Genomic DNA, 18,809 nt, shown 5'->3' with positions numbered 1-18,809 from the left:
GTCCAACTATATATGCTCAAAATGACCCCAAATTTGTAAGACCAAATGCTAAGGCGCTAACGTAGCTAACACCTCTAGATTCTCCCAAAAAGTATCAATCGTTTTGAGTCCACATTTAACTGTCTTCCTTGTCCCATGATTCCTTTGAACGCATCCAAATTTAGGGTGACATTAAGACCCCAACATGAAATCCATACCCAAAGAAACCACCATTGAACAATAAATAATGTTGTGTTTGACTACAAAAATCACCACTAAGAAGCTTTCTTGTTGAGTGTGTGTGTAAGTTGATGTATGACATTCCCGGGCTAATGGCGGTCCTGGGAACTGCGGCCTGAAGAAAACGAGCTTTTCAGAGAGGAAAAGCCACGAATGGTTGGAACATTAACCTACATGAGCGATGTAGTGTAATGAATATGTTCCTGCTTCTGCACAGCGGAGACAAGTGGAGAAAACCCAGGGCGCATCAGTCATTCTAGACTTGAAGGCTGAGAGTCACTATTAGCATTCCTTGTCTACGTGGACATCACCACGACTTAAGACGTAATTGAATTGCCATACAGTTAATATCTTGAAATACAAGTGACCCAATATACGGGGAATTTGAGATACGAGGAAAATTTTGAGCAGACATTTGGTCTGAGATACGAGCAATTTTTTTAGCAATTATTTGCTTTGAGATATGAGACAAATTTGAGATACGAGGAAATTTTTGAGCAGACATTTGGTCTGAGATACGAGCAATTTTTTTTAGCAATTATTTGCTTTGAGATATGAGACAAATTTGAGATACGAGGAAAGTTTTGAGCAAATATTTGGTCTGAGATACGAGCAATTTTTTTTAGCAATTATTTGCTTTGAGATATGAGACAAATTTGAGATATGAGGAACATTTTGAGCAAATATTTGGTCTGAGATACGAGGAAATATTTTTTGAGCAAATATTTGCTCTGAGATAGGAGAAAAATTTTGAGCAAATATTTGCTCTGAGATACGAGAAGTTTGAGATACGAGGAAGGTTTTGAGCAAATATTTGCTCTGAGATACGAGAATCTTTTTAGCAAATATTTACTCTGAGATACGAGAAAAATTTGGAGCAAATATTTGCTCTGAGATATGAGACAAATTTGAAATACGAGGAACATTTTTAGCAAATATTTGCTCTGAGATACGAGGATTTTTTTTGCAAATATTTGCTCTGATATACGAGGATATTTTTTTGCAAATATTTGCTCTGAGATATGAGATAATTTTGAGATAAGTGGAAAATTTGGAGTAAATATTTGTTCTGAGATATGAGACAAATTTGAAATAAGATGAGAATTTTGAACAAATATTTGCTCTGAGATACGAGAATAATTTGAGATATGAGGAAACTAATATCCTGTTTTATTGGTGTTTTTGTAGAGGGTGGGAACGAATTAATGAGTATTTAGTTCATTTCTATGGGAAAAGCTGATTTGAGATACGATTTAATCGACATACGGGTTCGATACCGGAAAGCATTAAGCTCGTATCTCAAGGTATTACTGTTTTTTTTTAAATTTGACGTCAATTAGCTTCACTCTTTTCTTTAGTGGCAAGTTATGGTATCACGGGCAGTATTTAATGACGAGAACTATAATATGACTCCTCACCTTCCGTCATGGTCTGGAAGTACAGTTTACCGCTGTAGCGTCCAAAGCCGGCGACGGTACGTGCTCGAACCTGGAAGACGTAGATACTCCCCGGTTTGAGGGCCCGAATGACCGCCGTGTTGGTTTGGCTCCGGATGACCGAGGAATTGTACTCCGATTGGTCCTAAAGACAAACAAATTAGTCAAAATGGTGAGCGCTAATGCTAACATCAACTCAAATTATCTAGCAATCGTAATTACAATTTATGTAAATTCTTATGGCACACTTGACCATCTCTCACGGCACACAAGGGTGCCGCAGTTTAGTAGTTGTCAAAAACACAGTTTTAGAAGACACTGACATATTTAATCCCCCTTCGAGCTGCTTCCGATCAACTTGGGCGTCACTCAGCGTACACTCGAACCACAGCGGGGGACCCCACTCGATGGTTTTGACAGCCCCCCCCGCCCACTTTCTTGTGTGCCTACGCTTGTGTACTTTGTACTTCGAGTGCTAGCCCCCCGAGAACGAATACTTCTTGATAAAATAACATAAAATACAAAAATCAAGCCACCCACTGACAAGTAGTCTTGTTTTGCCCACTAGTCTCTCAGGCATTTTTCAAATTCAAAACCCGCTATGCTTTTATAGCTTTAGTTTGCCCTATGTTAGGTTATTCTATACATCTATGGGTTGCATAACATAACAGTATTCAGCACATTGTAAAGTGGTTATTTAAGATTAGTTGGCCAATGGATGGAGATAACGATTTTCTGTGTTTTCTGATTTTTTTGTATGTTTTTGATCTTGTCCTTTACTCCCAAAATTGGGAGGATAAGTTACTGAAAAATGCTGAATTTTATTGAGTTGAAGTGAGATTAAGAGTCTGGTTAATGAGTTAAAAATTGTTTTTGGTATATGTAATGTTTGTTCTTGGGTGGTGATAAAATTAGCCTCAAAATGGGTTTCAAATGGCTTTTTATTTATTTATGTATTTATTTCACCCTCTTACTTATTTTACTTATTTTAGCTTTTCACATTTTTGATCCATAATTGGAAACTTTTATGACAGAACTCTTTACACATTATCTGTCCATTTTATCGGTTTTCATTGTTTTTCCTCCACTAGTTACATTGTTGACTACTTATTTATTGTTTATATTTGTATTACTTGTACTTATATATGTACTTTTTTCCTTTGTATTAGTCACTAATACTAATAATTAGTGCAAAGAATGAGTAAATTATCAAAATGTTTATTAAAATAATTTTCCTTTTACATTATGAACAATATATTATGAACAAGAGAATAACATAAGAACATAAATAAATGTCAATTCATGTTGTCTCTGCGCGTACTAAAACACTGCGCCCTCTAGCGGATAATACAAGAACTAAATTTTTTTTTAAAAAATAATCCTATTTTTTTTTATACAATGCAGCTTTCTTCCCCGGGCCGTACCATACCACAAGACGGGCCGGATCTGGCCCACGGGCCGTATGTTTGACACCACTGGCTTAGAGGGAACATTGCTCCAGGGTGACTTAAAATGAAACAAAATACATTGGATAGGTACCTTTTCATAGTATTGTAGTTCATAATCCAAGATGACCCCATTTGGCTGGTCAGGTTGAGACCAAGAGAGGGTAATGCTGTCCACACTACGGCTCACTTGATGCATGATGGACACAGTTGACGGCGCTGTGGACAATACAACAGAGGTGACATTCTTGTTGATGCAAAAACACTTACTGGATATGCAAATCAGTGCGGGTCTACTGCTTCTTTTTTGATTGCGATAATCACCACTCATCACGGCTAGCTACACCAAACAAACACATACAAAGAAGTATTGTTATTTCATTTAGACGACTGTATTTTTCCTCTCTAAATAACAGCATGAAGCTCACTAGTTGCAGTTTTCCAAGGCTTGGAAATGACTGTTTTGGGGATTTTTTTTTGCATTTTTTTGCAGAGATTGACGATCTTTCCTGTGGAGAATCAAAGATGCTCTGTTTAGAAGGTAGGAAGACCAATAATAGCTAAAAAAAAAAAATATTTTAAGGGTGTGTGGAGTTTAAAAAGATGTTTGGCGATATTAAGGGGAGTAATGGTGTTTTTTGGGGGGTAGTTTTAGTGTTTTTTAAGGAAAATTGACTTGTGTACAAAAATGTTGGCTGGAGGGAGGGATGTGAAACCTTTCATTATCTTTTTTTGTAATATTTTAAGACGGAAATTCCTGATTGGCCATGTTGTCGTCATGGTGGATGTGGGAAGAGTGAAAAAAATTTAAGGGAGGAGAAGTTCATCCAAGGTTGTAAAATGTTTAAGGTTGTTATAATGGTGGGTTAGAGGAGAGAAATTGAAGAAAAATGGGGTTATTGGGTTAAGATTGAGAAGTACGACGAGTAGGGAGTTTTATAGGGTGTTTAGATCAGTTATCTGAGGGCGCCGTGGCTAGGGCGGTAAGTTAGGTTGACTCTACGCTTGGAGTAAATTAGTATACATTTAGTTAAATAAATATCTGATAGGAAATGTTGGGTTTTAAGTGCTAGCATGTTTTGTTTTTTTGTTTTTTATGCATTTTCTATCAAAATTTGACTCGAAAATTCATGATTTTTGTTACTTATTCTCTTTTTTAATTGTTTTAAAATGTATTGGAAAAGTATAGTGTTGCATTCATAAATTAAAATGATGTCATTGTCTGTCAGTTTTCATGTTTTTGTTCTATTAAGTAAAAGTCAGTTAACGCGTTTTTGTTTGTTTTGGTTTGTTTTAGTTTGTTTTAGTTTGTTTTAGTTTGTTTTAAGTTGTTTTAGTTTGGTTTTAGTTGGTTTTTGTTGGTTTTTGTTGGTTTTTGTTTGTTTTTGTTTGTTTTTGTTTGTTTTTGTTTGTTTTTGTTTGTCTTTATCAGTTTACGCAGTTTTGTTCTATTAAGTAAAAGTCAGTTAACACATTTATTTTTAGTTTTTTTTGTTTTTTGCAAAAGCAAAGTTCCACAAATGTCAAATAAATGACAATTTATTAATATGGTAATATAATCACAATATTTTGTTTACCAATATGGAAGTTTTGGCACCAAATTTATGAATTTTAATTGGCTGTGACCTCCCATTTAAAATTAATTGGTCATCCGCTAATGATAAATTCATTTAAATCAACAGCAGAATTCCCCAAATAGCTTTTTTATAAAATTACTATTACCTGCATTATAGCTTTATTGCTAATTACAAAGTTACAAAACAACTAGAAACTAAAGCGACAATTAGTCTTCAATGAACCTAGCATGCACAAAAGCACAAAAACTTCCCACAAGAACCCCGGAACTAAGCTCACAACCATCTTAAAAAGTCAATTCCGTAACAATCGGTTTGGAACCAACGTTAACATCTCAGTGGGTGGCCGCCAACCTGCAGCTCGATGCACTTGCACGCTACAAACACCATCACGTCAGCGCCTAAGACGGCCATTACGATTCGTTCAGGGTGTCGCGGGTCAATGTCAAGACACGGGAAGCCCAAGTTAAAAAGCACGTGTGACACAACAACACCCGGGTTCAGATTTATAGTTACAATGTCCACCCACAGACCCTAACGAACACACACAGTGGCTCCCCCCCGAGTTTTTAGGACATATGTTCGACTGGGTATAAAGCGACAGAAACCACAGTATTCTATAGGCTTTAATAATGGAGTACACAGCTGTAAAGTTAGTTTTCTCTTGAGCAATTTGTTGTGTAAGGACATTGACGACAAAAGAAAAAGCCAGCGGGGCAAGGCCTCCGATACAAAGACTAATGTACAGTAATACCTTGAGATACGAGCTAAATGGGTTTTAGGGATCGAGCTCGTATGTCAAGTTACTCGTGTCTCAAATCATTTTACATGTAGGAATGAAGTACATACAAATTAATTTGTACAGTAATACCTTGAGATACGAGCTAAATGGGTTTCGGGATCGAGCTCGTATGTCAAGTTACTCGTGTCTCAAATCATTTTCCCATAGGAATGAACTACATACAAATTAACTCGTACAGTAATACCTTGAGATACGAGCTAAATGGGTTTCGGGATCGAGCTCGTATGTCAAGTTACTCGTGTCTCAAATCATTTTCCCATAGGAATGAACTACATACAAATTAACTCGTACAGTAATACCTTGAGATACGAGCTTTATGGGTTCCGGGATTGAGCTCGTATGTCAATTTACTCGCATCTCAAATCATTTCCCCCCATTTTTCTCGTAGATTGAGACACTCTTATGCCATGCTCTTAGCTCAAATTTGTGTCCTTATCTCAAGACAAAAATCTGCTCAGACCTTCCCTCATACCTCAAATCTCTCCTCGCTGGAGACACTCATATGTCATGCTCTTATCTCAAATCTGTGTCCTTATCTCACGACAAAAAATAGCTCGGACCTTTCCTCATACCTCAAATTTCTCATAGCTGGAGACACTCACATGTCATGCTCTTATCTCAAATTTGTGTCCGTATCTCAAGACAAAGATGTGCTAGGAACTTTCCTCGTATCTCAAATTTCTCATAGATTGAAACACTAGTATGTCATGCTCTTATCTCAAATTTTTGTCCTTATCTCAAGACAAAAATCTGCTCGGAACTTTCCTTACCACCTCAAATTTCTCGTAGATTGAGACACTCTTATGCCATGCTCTTATCTCAAATTTCTGTCCTTATCTCAAGACAAAAATCTGCTCAGACCTATCCTCATTCCTCAAATTTCTCATAGATTGAGACAAACTTATGTCAAGGTATTACTAGGGTGCCAAATGCTATTTTGCAACCTTCAGACTGATACGAAGCTATTTTAAAAACAAGGATCATGGATGTCAAACGCCAGAGAAGAGTTTGGCCCTTCCCCGCTTGTTTGCAGGTCACCTGCCTAATAAAGCAATCAGTCCTCTGTAGGGGACTCACGAGTATCCCATTACGGATGCGGACAAACTCGAGACCAGCACATGGCCGGCTACGTTTCCATTAAAAGCAGGCAGGCACGCACGCACGCACGGCAACCCGATCCCAGGCCGGAGAAACAAAGGCGTCTCGTGTGTTGGCATACATGGCGTGAACACACGCCAGAGAGACGAAGTACAAGCTTCTGCGTCAGGATTGGAGACGCCGAGAGGCTCATGAGCGGCAGACCGTGAGCGCCGGGGAAAGTCGAGGACTTCAAATCTCACATATTACGGATTCTTATACAGAGAGTACTCTGTTCATGGCGTTTTTTTCTTTAATGTGAAATATTTTGACGTTATGTATGGTGTGTAATAAGGTAGTTAGCACGAAAACATGACATGGTGGGAATATAGTTAATCTGTATCAGTGTATTTTTTTTTTTATTTTTTAAAGTCATTTAAATACTATGTAAAAAAAGTGAATGAATAAAAACTATCAAATTTTAGGGTGTTTATGGATGGAGTTCATTTTTTTAATGTCTTAGAATTTTATTCATTTTGTTGTACATGTTATGTTAATTATATTAAATAACAGAATTACTATGATTATTAATAAATGTAATATTGTGAAAACTACCGAAAGTAAGTTATTAGCTTTATTTTTTGTTGGTAATTATAACACAAAATTACTATATAATTATTAATAATAGTGAAAAATTTTGTAAACTACCAAAAATAAGTTACTAGCTTTAATTTGTGTTGGTAATTATAACACAGAATAACTATATAATTATTAATAAAAGTATACAATTCTGAAAACAACCAAAAATAAGTTACTAGCCTAAAATTATATTTGCAATTACAAACAAATACCACAAAATGGTAGCCATTTTTATTAACCTCTCCAGGGACAATAATCTATCTTCCTAAATTACTATAAATATTAATAAATATGACATTCTGAAAATTACCAAAAATAAGTCACTAGCCTAAAATTGTTTGTAATTACAATCAAAAAATGGTGGCCGATTTTATCAACCAAAAACAATGTTCTATTTCCTGAATACAATTGATTAAATTCATTTAATTTTGATTTACCTATTATGTACATTTATTTATTTTAATTAAAATTTAATTGATTCTATTCCCCTACAAAATACATGCAACACTAATACTACAATTGTATCTCAAATTGGGGCTCCAAAATGTTTGTTATATTGCGATACCTGACCGATATGAATTATTAAAAGATTTTAGGGATGAAAAAAAGTAGCAAACATATTCATGAGTACAAGTTTTTCACGTACAAGTCGAGTCATTGTTTTCCCATTCATACTTTATCACTAAAGCATTTGCATATGGCGTGTGATAGACTACACTATCTTCTAACATACCGTGTGTACCAAATTCCAGTCAACTGTAGTAATTGAACTCTATTGTCAAACAATTCAAAGCCTTGCCTTTCTCATTGTTCTTTTCCTCTTGTTGCAACAACAAAAACAAAACACAATAAAGCCCTCAATTCCATTCTATTAAACCCTGAATAATAACAATCAGTATAGTTTTCCAAACATTTTATAAATGGAAGCAGGTTCATCAAGAACGGTCACATTCTTCCAAAAAGGGGAGGGATTAAAAACTGTCTGAATACAAGCACTCTATTCATATTCCACCCAAATTAATCAAGTGGTGATAATGGAAAGGACAGGGATTGTAAGATCACCTAATTAAATTAGATGGCTGATTTGGGAAGATAAATGCTCACACGAATAGGACTGCAGCTTTGCCACATTCTACGACGAGGTCGGACGTTAGAGCGTGTGAGCGCCAGACAAACGTTACCGTGGTAGGAAAAAAAATTGGTCGCTTATGAATAGATTCGATTAGAGGAGAAAATAACAGACAAATAAATACAAGGAAAATAGCACTTGGGGGTTAACGTATTTTCACGACTATAAGGCACACTTAAAAGTCTGAAATTTTCTCCAAAATAGACAGTGCGCCTTGTAATCCAGTGCGCCTTTTATATGGAAAAAAACTGAAAACCAAAACCACCACTGTCGGATATTAAAAAAACACACAAACGCCTGTACTGAATTAATCCTGTTAAATATGCAGATCAGCCATCTTAGTTTACAACATCTTCCATCATATAGCTCCTCCCCCACTGCAAGATTTTATACAAAACATCAACAATGGCTGGCTCTAGAGGTGACTGTGAAGTAGTGAGTGCTTCATACCTGGAAGTCAATAGCAATTACCGTATTTTCATCACTATAAGGCGCACTTAAAATACTTAAATTTTCTCCAAAATAGACAGTGCGCCTTAAATTCCAGTGAGCCTTATATATGGAAAAAACTGAAAACCAAAAAACCACCACCATCGGATAATTAAAAAAAAAACACAAAAGCCTGAACTGAAATAATACTGTTAAATATGCAGATGCCATATCTTAGTTTACAACATCTTCCATCATATAGCTCCTCCCCCACTGCAAGATTTTATACCAAAAAATCCAAAACATCAACAATGGCTGGCTCTAGAGGTGACTGTAAAGTAGTGAGTGCTTCATACCTGGAAGTCAACAGCAATTACCGTATTTTCACCACTATAAGGCACACCTAAAAGTCTTAAATTTTCTCCAAAATAGACAGTGCGCCTTATAATCCAGTGCGCCTTATATATGGAGAAAAAACAGAAAACCAAAAAACGAAAAACCACCACTGTCGGATATTAAAAAAACACAAATGCCTGAACTGAAACAATACTGTTAAATATGCAGATACAATCTTAGTTTACAACATCTTCCATCATATAGCTCCTCCCCCACTGCAAGATTTTATACCAAAAAATCCAAAACATCAACAATGGCTGGCTCTAGAGGTGACTGTAAAGTAGTGAGTGCTTCATACCTGGAAGTCAATAGCAATTACCATATTTTCACCACTATAAGGCGCACTTAAGTCTTACATTTTCTCCAAAATAGACAGTGCGCCTTATAATACAGTGCGCCTTATATGTGGAAAAATGTCATTCATTGAGGGTGCGCCTTATAGTCGTGAAAATACGGTGATCAAGTCAAGGTTGTTGACTGCTATTGAACTTTATTGGAATGCTATATGCTAGTTTTATCAATGATGTCAATGGGAAATTAGATTTAAATGGTGATTAGAATGTTAAATTCAATGGATTAAGACATTTTGATACAGCAAAAAACTAGCTTCAATATGGTCCATAAGGTCTGAAAGCATCTGTTCCTTCGGGTTTTGCTTTGGATTCCATCCGTTTATGAGCTCTTTTAACATAGAAGTCCGTATTTCCATGTAGTTGTAGCAATCTGGCAACCTGCCCTGTTTCCACAGCTGCAAAGTATTGTGGGTTTTACGTCTACAGCAATTTTCCAAAGTGAGTTTCGACTTGATCAAGCTTTAAACCATCTGGAACGGGAAAGACGGAAGACCACTGTCCACTTAAAATTAGAAGCTCATTCTTAAATGAGTATTTTATAGTCCTTGGAAGTGAATTGGTGGTAGATTGTCAGATGTTAAGAAGGGTTGATATTGTCGGGTGGTGCGTTGTAACGCAAAATTTTCGGTGTCTAAGTTTTTTTTCTCACATAAGCTCTATTTTCACAGATAAAAATGGGCTTTTCTTTCAAACTATTGTTATTTTGAACCCTTACGGATGAATCGCTTAACCATTAACTAGAGTGCTAGACTTTTAATCCATTTTAACTGGGAGGGACTAATGGGAATGGTCAGGCAAAATGGATTGGATGTCTAGAGTTGCCAATGGCAATGAAACATGAGTTAATATAATAGCCAGCCTTTCCATGTTGAAATGAATTGGTCATCTATCGTCATTAATGGCATGCTCTAATGTACTACCATATTTTTTACGCGTATTAGCCGCATCCACGTATAAGCCGTACCCTTAAAGTCATTGAATTTGACAATTGAGTGAGCAATGGTAGGCATAAGTGAGTTTTTTTGACGTTTTAAGCAAAATACTTAGTTTTTTTTCTTGAATTTCATTCATAGAGGTCAAAATAGATTTTATTTAGCAGTTTTATCTGTTTATATTTTATATATTTTGAAATAAATGACCGTATCGGCCGCATAATCTTGCGTTTCTGGCATTTTGTGCATGCCAAGTCTTATTTATGCGCATATAAGCCGTATCCACGTATAAGCCGTACCCTGAAAGTCATTGGATTTGACAATTGAGTGAGCAATGGTAGGCATAAGTGAGTTTTTTTTCACGTTTTATGCTAAATACTTTATTTTTTTTCTTGAATTTCATTCATAGACGTCAAAATACACTTTACTTAGCAGTTTTATCTGTTTATATTTTATATATTTTGAAATAAATGACCGTATCGGCCGCATACTCTTGCGTTTATGGCGTTTTGTGCATGTCAAGTCTTATTTATGCGCATATAAACCGTACCTTTGATTTAGTTATCTAATTTTTTGCTAGAAATACAGCGTATAGGTGCTAAAATCCGATATTTTCCGCACAATACTTGTATTCACTACTCCTTTATTAAGTTGAGACAAAAATGCCAATTTTTCAGTTGTATTTTGTCGACAGGGTAAAAAAAAATCTGTAAAAGCATGTCAAGTCTTATTTATGCGCATATAAGCCGTACCCTTGATTCAGTTATCATTTTTCTAGCTAGAAATACGGCTTATAGACCAAAAAAATACACTATTCCAAACAAAAACACCAGTTGTATTTTGTCGACAAGGAAAAAGTACGACATCAGTCTGTGTTTACCCTTAAAAATATATTTCGTTAAATAGTTAAAATAGATTGGAGGTTGAAATCCCCTTAAAAAACGCATGTCTTAAAAAATCTCTTATAAAGGCACTGTCAAAAATAGCAATAGCTAAATTATTAACAGCTCCCTTTTGCAGCCTCCATATTTTGCACCTCTTCACCCTGTTGTACTCAAAAAAATAAATAAAAAAATCAGGTAGCAGCTGCACACATTTTCAAGGTCGAGCGTCAGCAAAAAAAAGCTCCAATTCTTAAAGTGGGCTTTGGACCGCAGCCTGTTTATTTATTTCATCCATTGGCTCATTTTGTTTTTAATTATCAGCATGCCTGCTTCTGGCTCAAGCAAATAAATTGCTGCATTAAAACCTGATCGATTACAGAATGCACCCAACGCACTCCACAATTATTTATATATACCGTATTTTCACGACTATAAGGCGTACTTAAAAGTCTTAAATTTTCTCCAAAATAGACAGTGCGACTTATAATCCAGTGCGCCTTATATATGGAAAAAACAGAAAACCAAAAAGGAAAAAACACCACTGTCGGATATTAAAAAAACACAAAAGCCTGAACTGACACAATATCTCTGCCCACTCTTATTTGTTTTTAGTGTTTTACAGCGCCCTCTATCTTCTTTTAAATGACATTTTAATATTTCTTAATACATTCCTTTTTTACTTGACTGTGTACTTTATACTTTTTACTTGAATGATGAGTGATGAGTATGTTAATACTTTAGTCCGCTTTTTCTGTTTATGTTTCATATGTACTGTTAACGAATGCACTTTTTTATATGTATCATATTTTTAGGCTGACCACGCCCACCTGTCAAATTTTTAAAGTCAATGTTACTTTGTACTTTATACTTTATACTTTTTACTTTAATAAGTGATGAGTGTGTTAATACTTTAGTCCTTTTTTTCTGTTTATGTTTCATATGTACTGTTAACGGATGCACTTTTTTATATGTATCATATCTTGAGGCTGACCACGCCCATCTGTCAAATTTTTAAAGTCAATGTTACTTTGTACTTTATACTTTTTACTTTAATGAGTGATGAATGTGTTAATACTTTAGTCTTTTTTTCTCTTTATGTTTCATATGTACTATTAACGGATGCACTTTTTTATATGTATCATATCTTATGCTGACCTGACCCATCTGTCAAAATTTTTAAAGTCAATGTGAACCCCCGGGCCAAAAACTTTGCTCACCCCTGGTTTGATTAACATCAATGACAGCCAATGAAATCATACTTTAAATTCAAATACATACGAATACTTTTGACCTGACCGTAAAATCCTCAAAAACTGATGCTGACTGCCTTGTTTTCCTACAAAATGAAAAAAAATTAAATCCCACCAAGTCCCACCAATGGAGTTACATTTTTGTATTTTTTCAACATGGCTGAGCTTGTCCACGTTTGAGTGAACAGACAACGTTACCCGACTCTCAATATGAAGCCCCTCCAAGAAGGTCTAAGCCCTCCCGTCTGACCCTGGCTGGCAAGGACCATATGTGTCCTCCATGACGCCTTCTGTCACCGTCGCCACATGTAGCCTTCAGCCCTCCTTGTACAGTTCGCTGACTCTCGCGCATACAACATACGCTTGGCACACTCCAACTAGAATTTCACAACTTGCCGTTTGTTTACAGTTTATGTTAAGTGGAAACAGTAGGGGGGGGAAAGACGTTTGTTTGATTGGCTTGTTTATGATGTTCAGTGATGTCTTCAAAAACTCAGAATAGCCCATTTTATTTTCTATTTAAAAGAAACTGCTTGGGATTATTTTTTGTGTGTTAGAGATAATCAATTATTTATAGAGTATAATTCCAGTTTTGTGATTCTTTAAAAGAATTTAAGGTTATATGAGTCAATGCAAAGGAGGAGTTGAGACTTGTTGTGTTTATCGTGTGATGAGATGGAATATGAATTGAATTGAATGCTTTTTAAATTGAAAAATTAAATTAAATTGAGATTGGGGCAGAAAACAGGAGGCGGGATTAACATAACGTAGTGCTACCGTATTTTCACGACTATAAGGCGCACCACATTGTAAGGCGCACCCTCAATGAATGGCATTTTTTCCATATATAAGGCGCACTGTATTATAAGGCGCACTGTCTATTTTGGAGAAAATTTAAGACTTTTAAGTACGCCTTATAGTGGTGAAAATAGGGTAATTGCTATTGATTTCCAGGTATGAAGCACTCACTACTTCACAGTCACCTCTAGAGCCAGCCATTGTTGATGTTTTGGATTTTTTGGGATAAAATCTTGCAGTGGGGGAGGAGCTATATGATGGAATACTTTGTAAACTAAGATGGCATCTGCATATTTAACAGTATTGAGTATTTAGTTCAGGCCTTTGTGTTTTTTTAATATCCGACACTGGTGGTTTTTGGTTTTCAGTTTTTTCCATATATAAGGCGCACTGGATTATAAGGCGCACTGTCTATTTTGGAGAAAATTTAAGACTTTTAAGTGCGCCTTATAGTCGTGAAAATACGTTAGTTTAAAAAAACGCAGCATTAAAATTAGTGTATTTTTTTACAGAAGATTTCACAATTTTTCCAAATAAAACGATTGAATTTCTTAGACAAAAAACAAGTAAAACTGCTGGCCTTTACCGCAATAAAGTAAAATGGATGAAAAAGCCTGCCTTCTTCCGCTATATCACTAGCGGTAACAACTTTGCCTTCTTGGCCAATAGCGGCTACGGGTTGTGGCTCAGTGAAGTCCAATCTATCGTATTGAGTAAAGTACCCCCTGAGGTGGTAGTGGGCCTTTAAGTGAAATGTCGTTTGAGTGGTGCATTGACTCATCTTGAAACTCCAATGTGGATGTGACCCACTGCTTTCTCACACCAGCAGTTTCCATCGCTGTCCTTCCTTTTGCACAATGTATCCATTGGTGCCACAATTGAGCAACTTCCTCAATATCGTATGCATAACCTGTTCCTAATTACATCCTCAATAGCCAATGACTGATTTTCTTGCTCAATCAACCAGCTGTAGAACCAATCAAGATGCTAAGTACACTTTTTAAATCAATCACTTTTATCTCCTGCAATTATAAGGATGTTTTGCTAAGTAATTTGTAAAGTTCATACAGAAATACCTTGAGATATGAGCTTCATGTGTTCTGAGACCGAGCTCGTATGTCAATTTACTCGTATCTCTAATCAATTTTTTTTCCAATATTAAATAATACCTTGAGATATGAGGTTGATGTGTTCCGAGCTCGTATGTCAATTTAGCCGTATCTCTAATCTTTTTTTTCCCATATTAAATATTACCTTGAGATATGAGCTTAATGTATTCCGAGAAGGAGCTCGTACGTCAATTTACTCGTATCTCTAATCCATTTTTTCCCATATTAAATAATACCTTGAGATACGAGCTTAATATGTTCCGAGACCGAGCTCACATGTCATTTTATTCATATCTCAAAATTATTTTTTCCCATATCAAACAATACCTTGAGATACGAGCTTAATGTGTTACAAGACCAAATTTGCAAGTCAATTTATTTGTATCTCTAATCCATTTTCCCCCATATTAAATAATACCTTGAGATATGAGCTTAATATGTTCCGAGACCGAGCTCACATGTCAATTTATTCATATCTCAAAATTATTTTTTCCCATATCAAACAATACCTTGAGATACGAGCTTAATGTGTTACAAGCCCAAATTTGCAAGTCAATTTATTTGTATCTCTAATCCATTTTCCCCCATATTAAATAATACCTTGAGATATGAGCTTAATATGTTCCGACACCGAGCTCACATGACAATTTATTCATATCTCAAAATTATTTTTTCCCATATCAAACAATACCTTGAGATACGAGCTTAATGTGTTACAAGACCAAATTTGCAAGTCAATTTATTTGTATCTCTAATCAATTTTCCCCATATTAAATAATACCTTGAGATACGAGTTTAATATGTTCCGAGACCGAGCTCGTATGTCAATTTACCCGTATCTCTAATCAATTTTTCCCCATATTAAATAATACTTTGAGCTTTATCTGCATAGATATTAAACAATGAAATTAAACATGAAGTTTTTCTACTCATAAGGCTTTTTAACCATGTAAACATGGACAAAGTAACCAACAAAAATCGAAAACAACAACAACAACCACAAAAACAGCAATTACAAGTATTGTCAAAAATCTATTCTGTTTCCCCATAATTCCCATAAAACGCTGCCAATTCCCACGTCGCACAGACAACTACAGGGCCACACAACAACAATCTGTGCTAACACTAGTTCCGCACAAGAACTAATGGGGCTTTTTCTGTACTTTGTTTTCTTGCTACCAGTGTGAACATCCAGGCCCGGAACTGCCTGCAGTAATTAGTGCCGACATGATGTTTACGTAACCTCCAAGCCTCACAAACCAGATGCAATTATGGGTTCCTGGTCCATGTGACCCCCTTTCCTCACACGGTAGCACCAAAGTACTACCTACTACAATCTCGCCAAGTTTGATGGTAGTTTTATTTTCACGGCTATGCTAGCTTTTGCTACATAATAAGAAATGACAAGCACTTGAGCTGAAAGGTCGCAGAACCCCCAAATTTCCGCAAAAACTCGACAACGAGGGGGGGGGCGGTTTATTGTGGTGTCCGGCCAGAGAAAATTGACAGAGTGGGGGCCTCATTACAACGGTTAACTGCACTCACAGGCCCTCATTAAGCCACTATACTACCAGTGACTTACATCTAAAGTAGACAATATAAAGAGGCTGCCGTTTGAGTAAAAGCCATTTTTTTTGGGACTTTAGTACTGTAATGGCTACTTTATGAAGCTGTAAGGACAACAGATTTCCGTAAGCACTGACGTTTTGTAGGGTGTCTCATTTTAAGGGATTACGGAGCACAGTAATGAGAGTAAGTGCTTTGTTAGACTGAAGGTAATATGTCCATGTTGTTATGTGACAGAGTGCTTTGGGTACTTTAGTCTTGTAACAATGTGGTCTGGGGGTGAATGATGAGACTTTGGAAGCCATCCGGAGGATAAATAAGATAAGAAAGAACCTACTTGGCTCAAGAGTTAGGCTAGAGAAGCCAATTGATGAGCTTGATAGAGACGATTAAGGGTTTAATCAATGCTTTAGCTTCAGTAAAATCCTGAGAGAAGACTTGAAACAGGGAAAAATGCTAAAATGGAGGAGATTGAGAGAGATTCAGGGGTGTCAGAGTGTAAAACTCTTGAGACCAAGACTAGTTTTACAATCATCCACTTTTTATCCTGTTCACCGTTGCTTAGCCTAGCTTTGACTTTGGATGAAAGACTGACTTCTCGGTGAACTCTTTGCCCAATCAAGCTTTAGGCACATTTTAGGATAGACAAAGGTTCAAATTGACATTGCCAAGTGGGAATACATTCCAATGTAGCCTCTAACAAGGTCAAGGGTGTGAATATCAACACTGCAATTTCAAGTAGCCAATTAATATTTCTCTACCTGAATTATTAAATGTACATTTCTCATTCCATCATTTCATGGTGTAGACTGTGAAAAATGGTTATTTTATTCCCAATTCAATTTTAATTGACTTTTTTTGCGGGCGACCAAAACGTCCGGGCGACCAAACGTCCGGGCGACCAAAACGTCCGGGCGACCAAAACGTCCGGGCGACCAAACGTCCAGACGACCAAAACATCCGGGCGACCAAACGTCCGGGCGACCAAACATAACGGGCGACCAAACATAACGGGCGACCAAACATAACGGGCGACCAAACATAACGGGCGACCAAACGTCCAGACGACCAAAACATCCGGGCGACCAAAACATCCGGGCGACCAAACGTCCAAGCGACCAAACGTCCGGGCGACCAAACATAACTGGCGACGAAACGTCCGGGCGACCAAATGTCCAGGCGACCAAATGTCCAGGCGACCAAATGTCCAGGCGACCAAACGTCCGAGTACCCTTTAAAAATCATCAAATTTTACAATTTCTCGCGCATAAGCCACTATTTTCACCAACATTTTCATAGTTTTAATGGGGAGTACAAATATTTTACTTTGAAGGGAAAATCTTAAGATTTCTGAGATACTATATGAATCAATCATTCCATTATTTAAATAAAAAACAGACAATAAAACATTGCTTACCAGCCTGGTTGGTCGTGATGTTAACCGAGGAATACTGTGGCGAGTAAGGGCTCTGGTCCGACACCCCGTTGACCGCCTGTACCTCGAAAGTGTACTGCGTGTGTGCCAGTAGGTCGCTGATGTACACCCGAGGTTCCGTCAGACCCAACTGGCGGGGCAGGAACTGAACATTGTCGCCACATCGCGTGCAGCCGCCACGGCCGCCGCCACAACTCTTGCAGATGATGTTGAAGACGACATCTTCACGGCCACCCGAATCTCGGGGGCCCATCCACTCCAACATGACCGAAGTCTCGTTGACGCTGGAGATGACGCTTTGTGGGGATGTCGGCACCGCTGTAGGGAACAACACATTTCGGGGGTGAGTAACTGTGCTTTACATAAACAACACTGAATCTAGAGCAAGGGTGTCAAACACGGGTTGGTTTGCAGGGTGCATTGATGTCAACTCGATTTTATGTGGGATGGACCTTTTTAGATATCATATTTATATATATCTTTTTTTAAATTGATTAAAAGAACTGGATCAAAAAACAATAAATATTGAGTTATTTTTATAGATATAAAACTATCTTTTAAGGCGCACCGCATTGTAAGGTGCACCCTCAATGAATGACATTTTTTCCATATATAAGGCGCACTTAATTATAAGGCGCACTATCTATTTTGGAGAAAAATTAAGACTTTTAAGTGCGCCTTATAGTGGTGAAAATACGGTAATTGATATTGACTTCCAGGTATGAAGCACTCACTACTTTACAGTCACCTCTAGAGCCAGCCATTGTTGATGTTTTGGATTTTTTGGTATAAAATCTTGCAGTGGGGGAGGAGCTATATGATGGAAGATTTTGTAAACTAAGATGGCTGATCTGCATATTTAACAGTATTGTTTCAGTTCAGGCGTTTGTGTTATTTTTAATATCCGACAGTGGTGGTTTTTCGTTTTCAGTTTTTTTCCATTATATAAGGCGCACTGGATTATAAGGCGCACTGTCTATTATGGAGAAAATTTAAGATTTTTAACTGCGCCTTATAATCGTGAAAATACGGTAATCAAAGTCTAGACAGGGGAATAACTACATGTCTAAATGCAACAAACTATATGTATACCCCTTATCTTATCTCAAGTCCCCCTATGCAACCCCAAATCATTAACTTTACCAACATATATACTAAATATAACAAAGAGTAACATACTGTTAGGGTACTTCGCACTACCCTGCATTGCACCTGATATATTGGTACAAAAACATCGGAAACTGTAAAAAGCTATAGCTACAAAGTCTTTGTAGTTTTTTTTACTTGGCACTACTTAATAAAATACCCCTGTTAGCTTAGGTGGGTGGTTTGCTTT

The 18,809-nt window shown here is 36.8% G+C and overlaps 1 protein-coding gene across 6 annotated transcripts in view; it reads right to left on the bottom strand.

Moving 5' to 3' along the window:
- The window catches only part of ephb2b (eph receptor B2b), a 163,945-nt gene that overhangs the window by 31,816 nt on the left and 113,320 nt on the right, over positions 1 to 18,809 (bottom strand). For all 6 annotated transcript variants that reach the window (XR_013327516.1, XR_013327518.1, XR_013327517.1 and 3 more), the window contains exons 5-7: positions 17,456 to 17,791; positions 3,195 to 3,319; positions 1,638 to 1,800 (exon numbers count right to left, since the gene is read on the bottom strand). Coding sequence is in view for 2 of the 6 variants with exons in the window: in XM_077725428.1 (XP_077581554.1) it covers positions 1,638 to 1,800; positions 3,195 to 3,319; positions 17,456 to 17,791 (624 nt within the window). In the remaining 4 variants the exon portion in view is untranslated. The remainder of the gene's footprint in view (positions 1 to 1,637; positions 1,801 to 3,194; positions 3,320 to 17,455; positions 17,792 to 18,809) is intronic.

Source organism: Stigmatopora nigra, chromosome 10, assembly GCF_051989575.1.
Source record: "Stigmatopora nigra isolate UIUO_SnigA chromosome 10, RoL_Snig_1.1, whole genome shotgun sequence".
NCBI classification, from domain to species: Eukaryota; Metazoa; Chordata; class Actinopteri; order Syngnathiformes; family Syngnathidae; genus Stigmatopora; species Stigmatopora nigra.
This window is presented reverse-complemented; position numbering and strand designations above follow the sequence as displayed.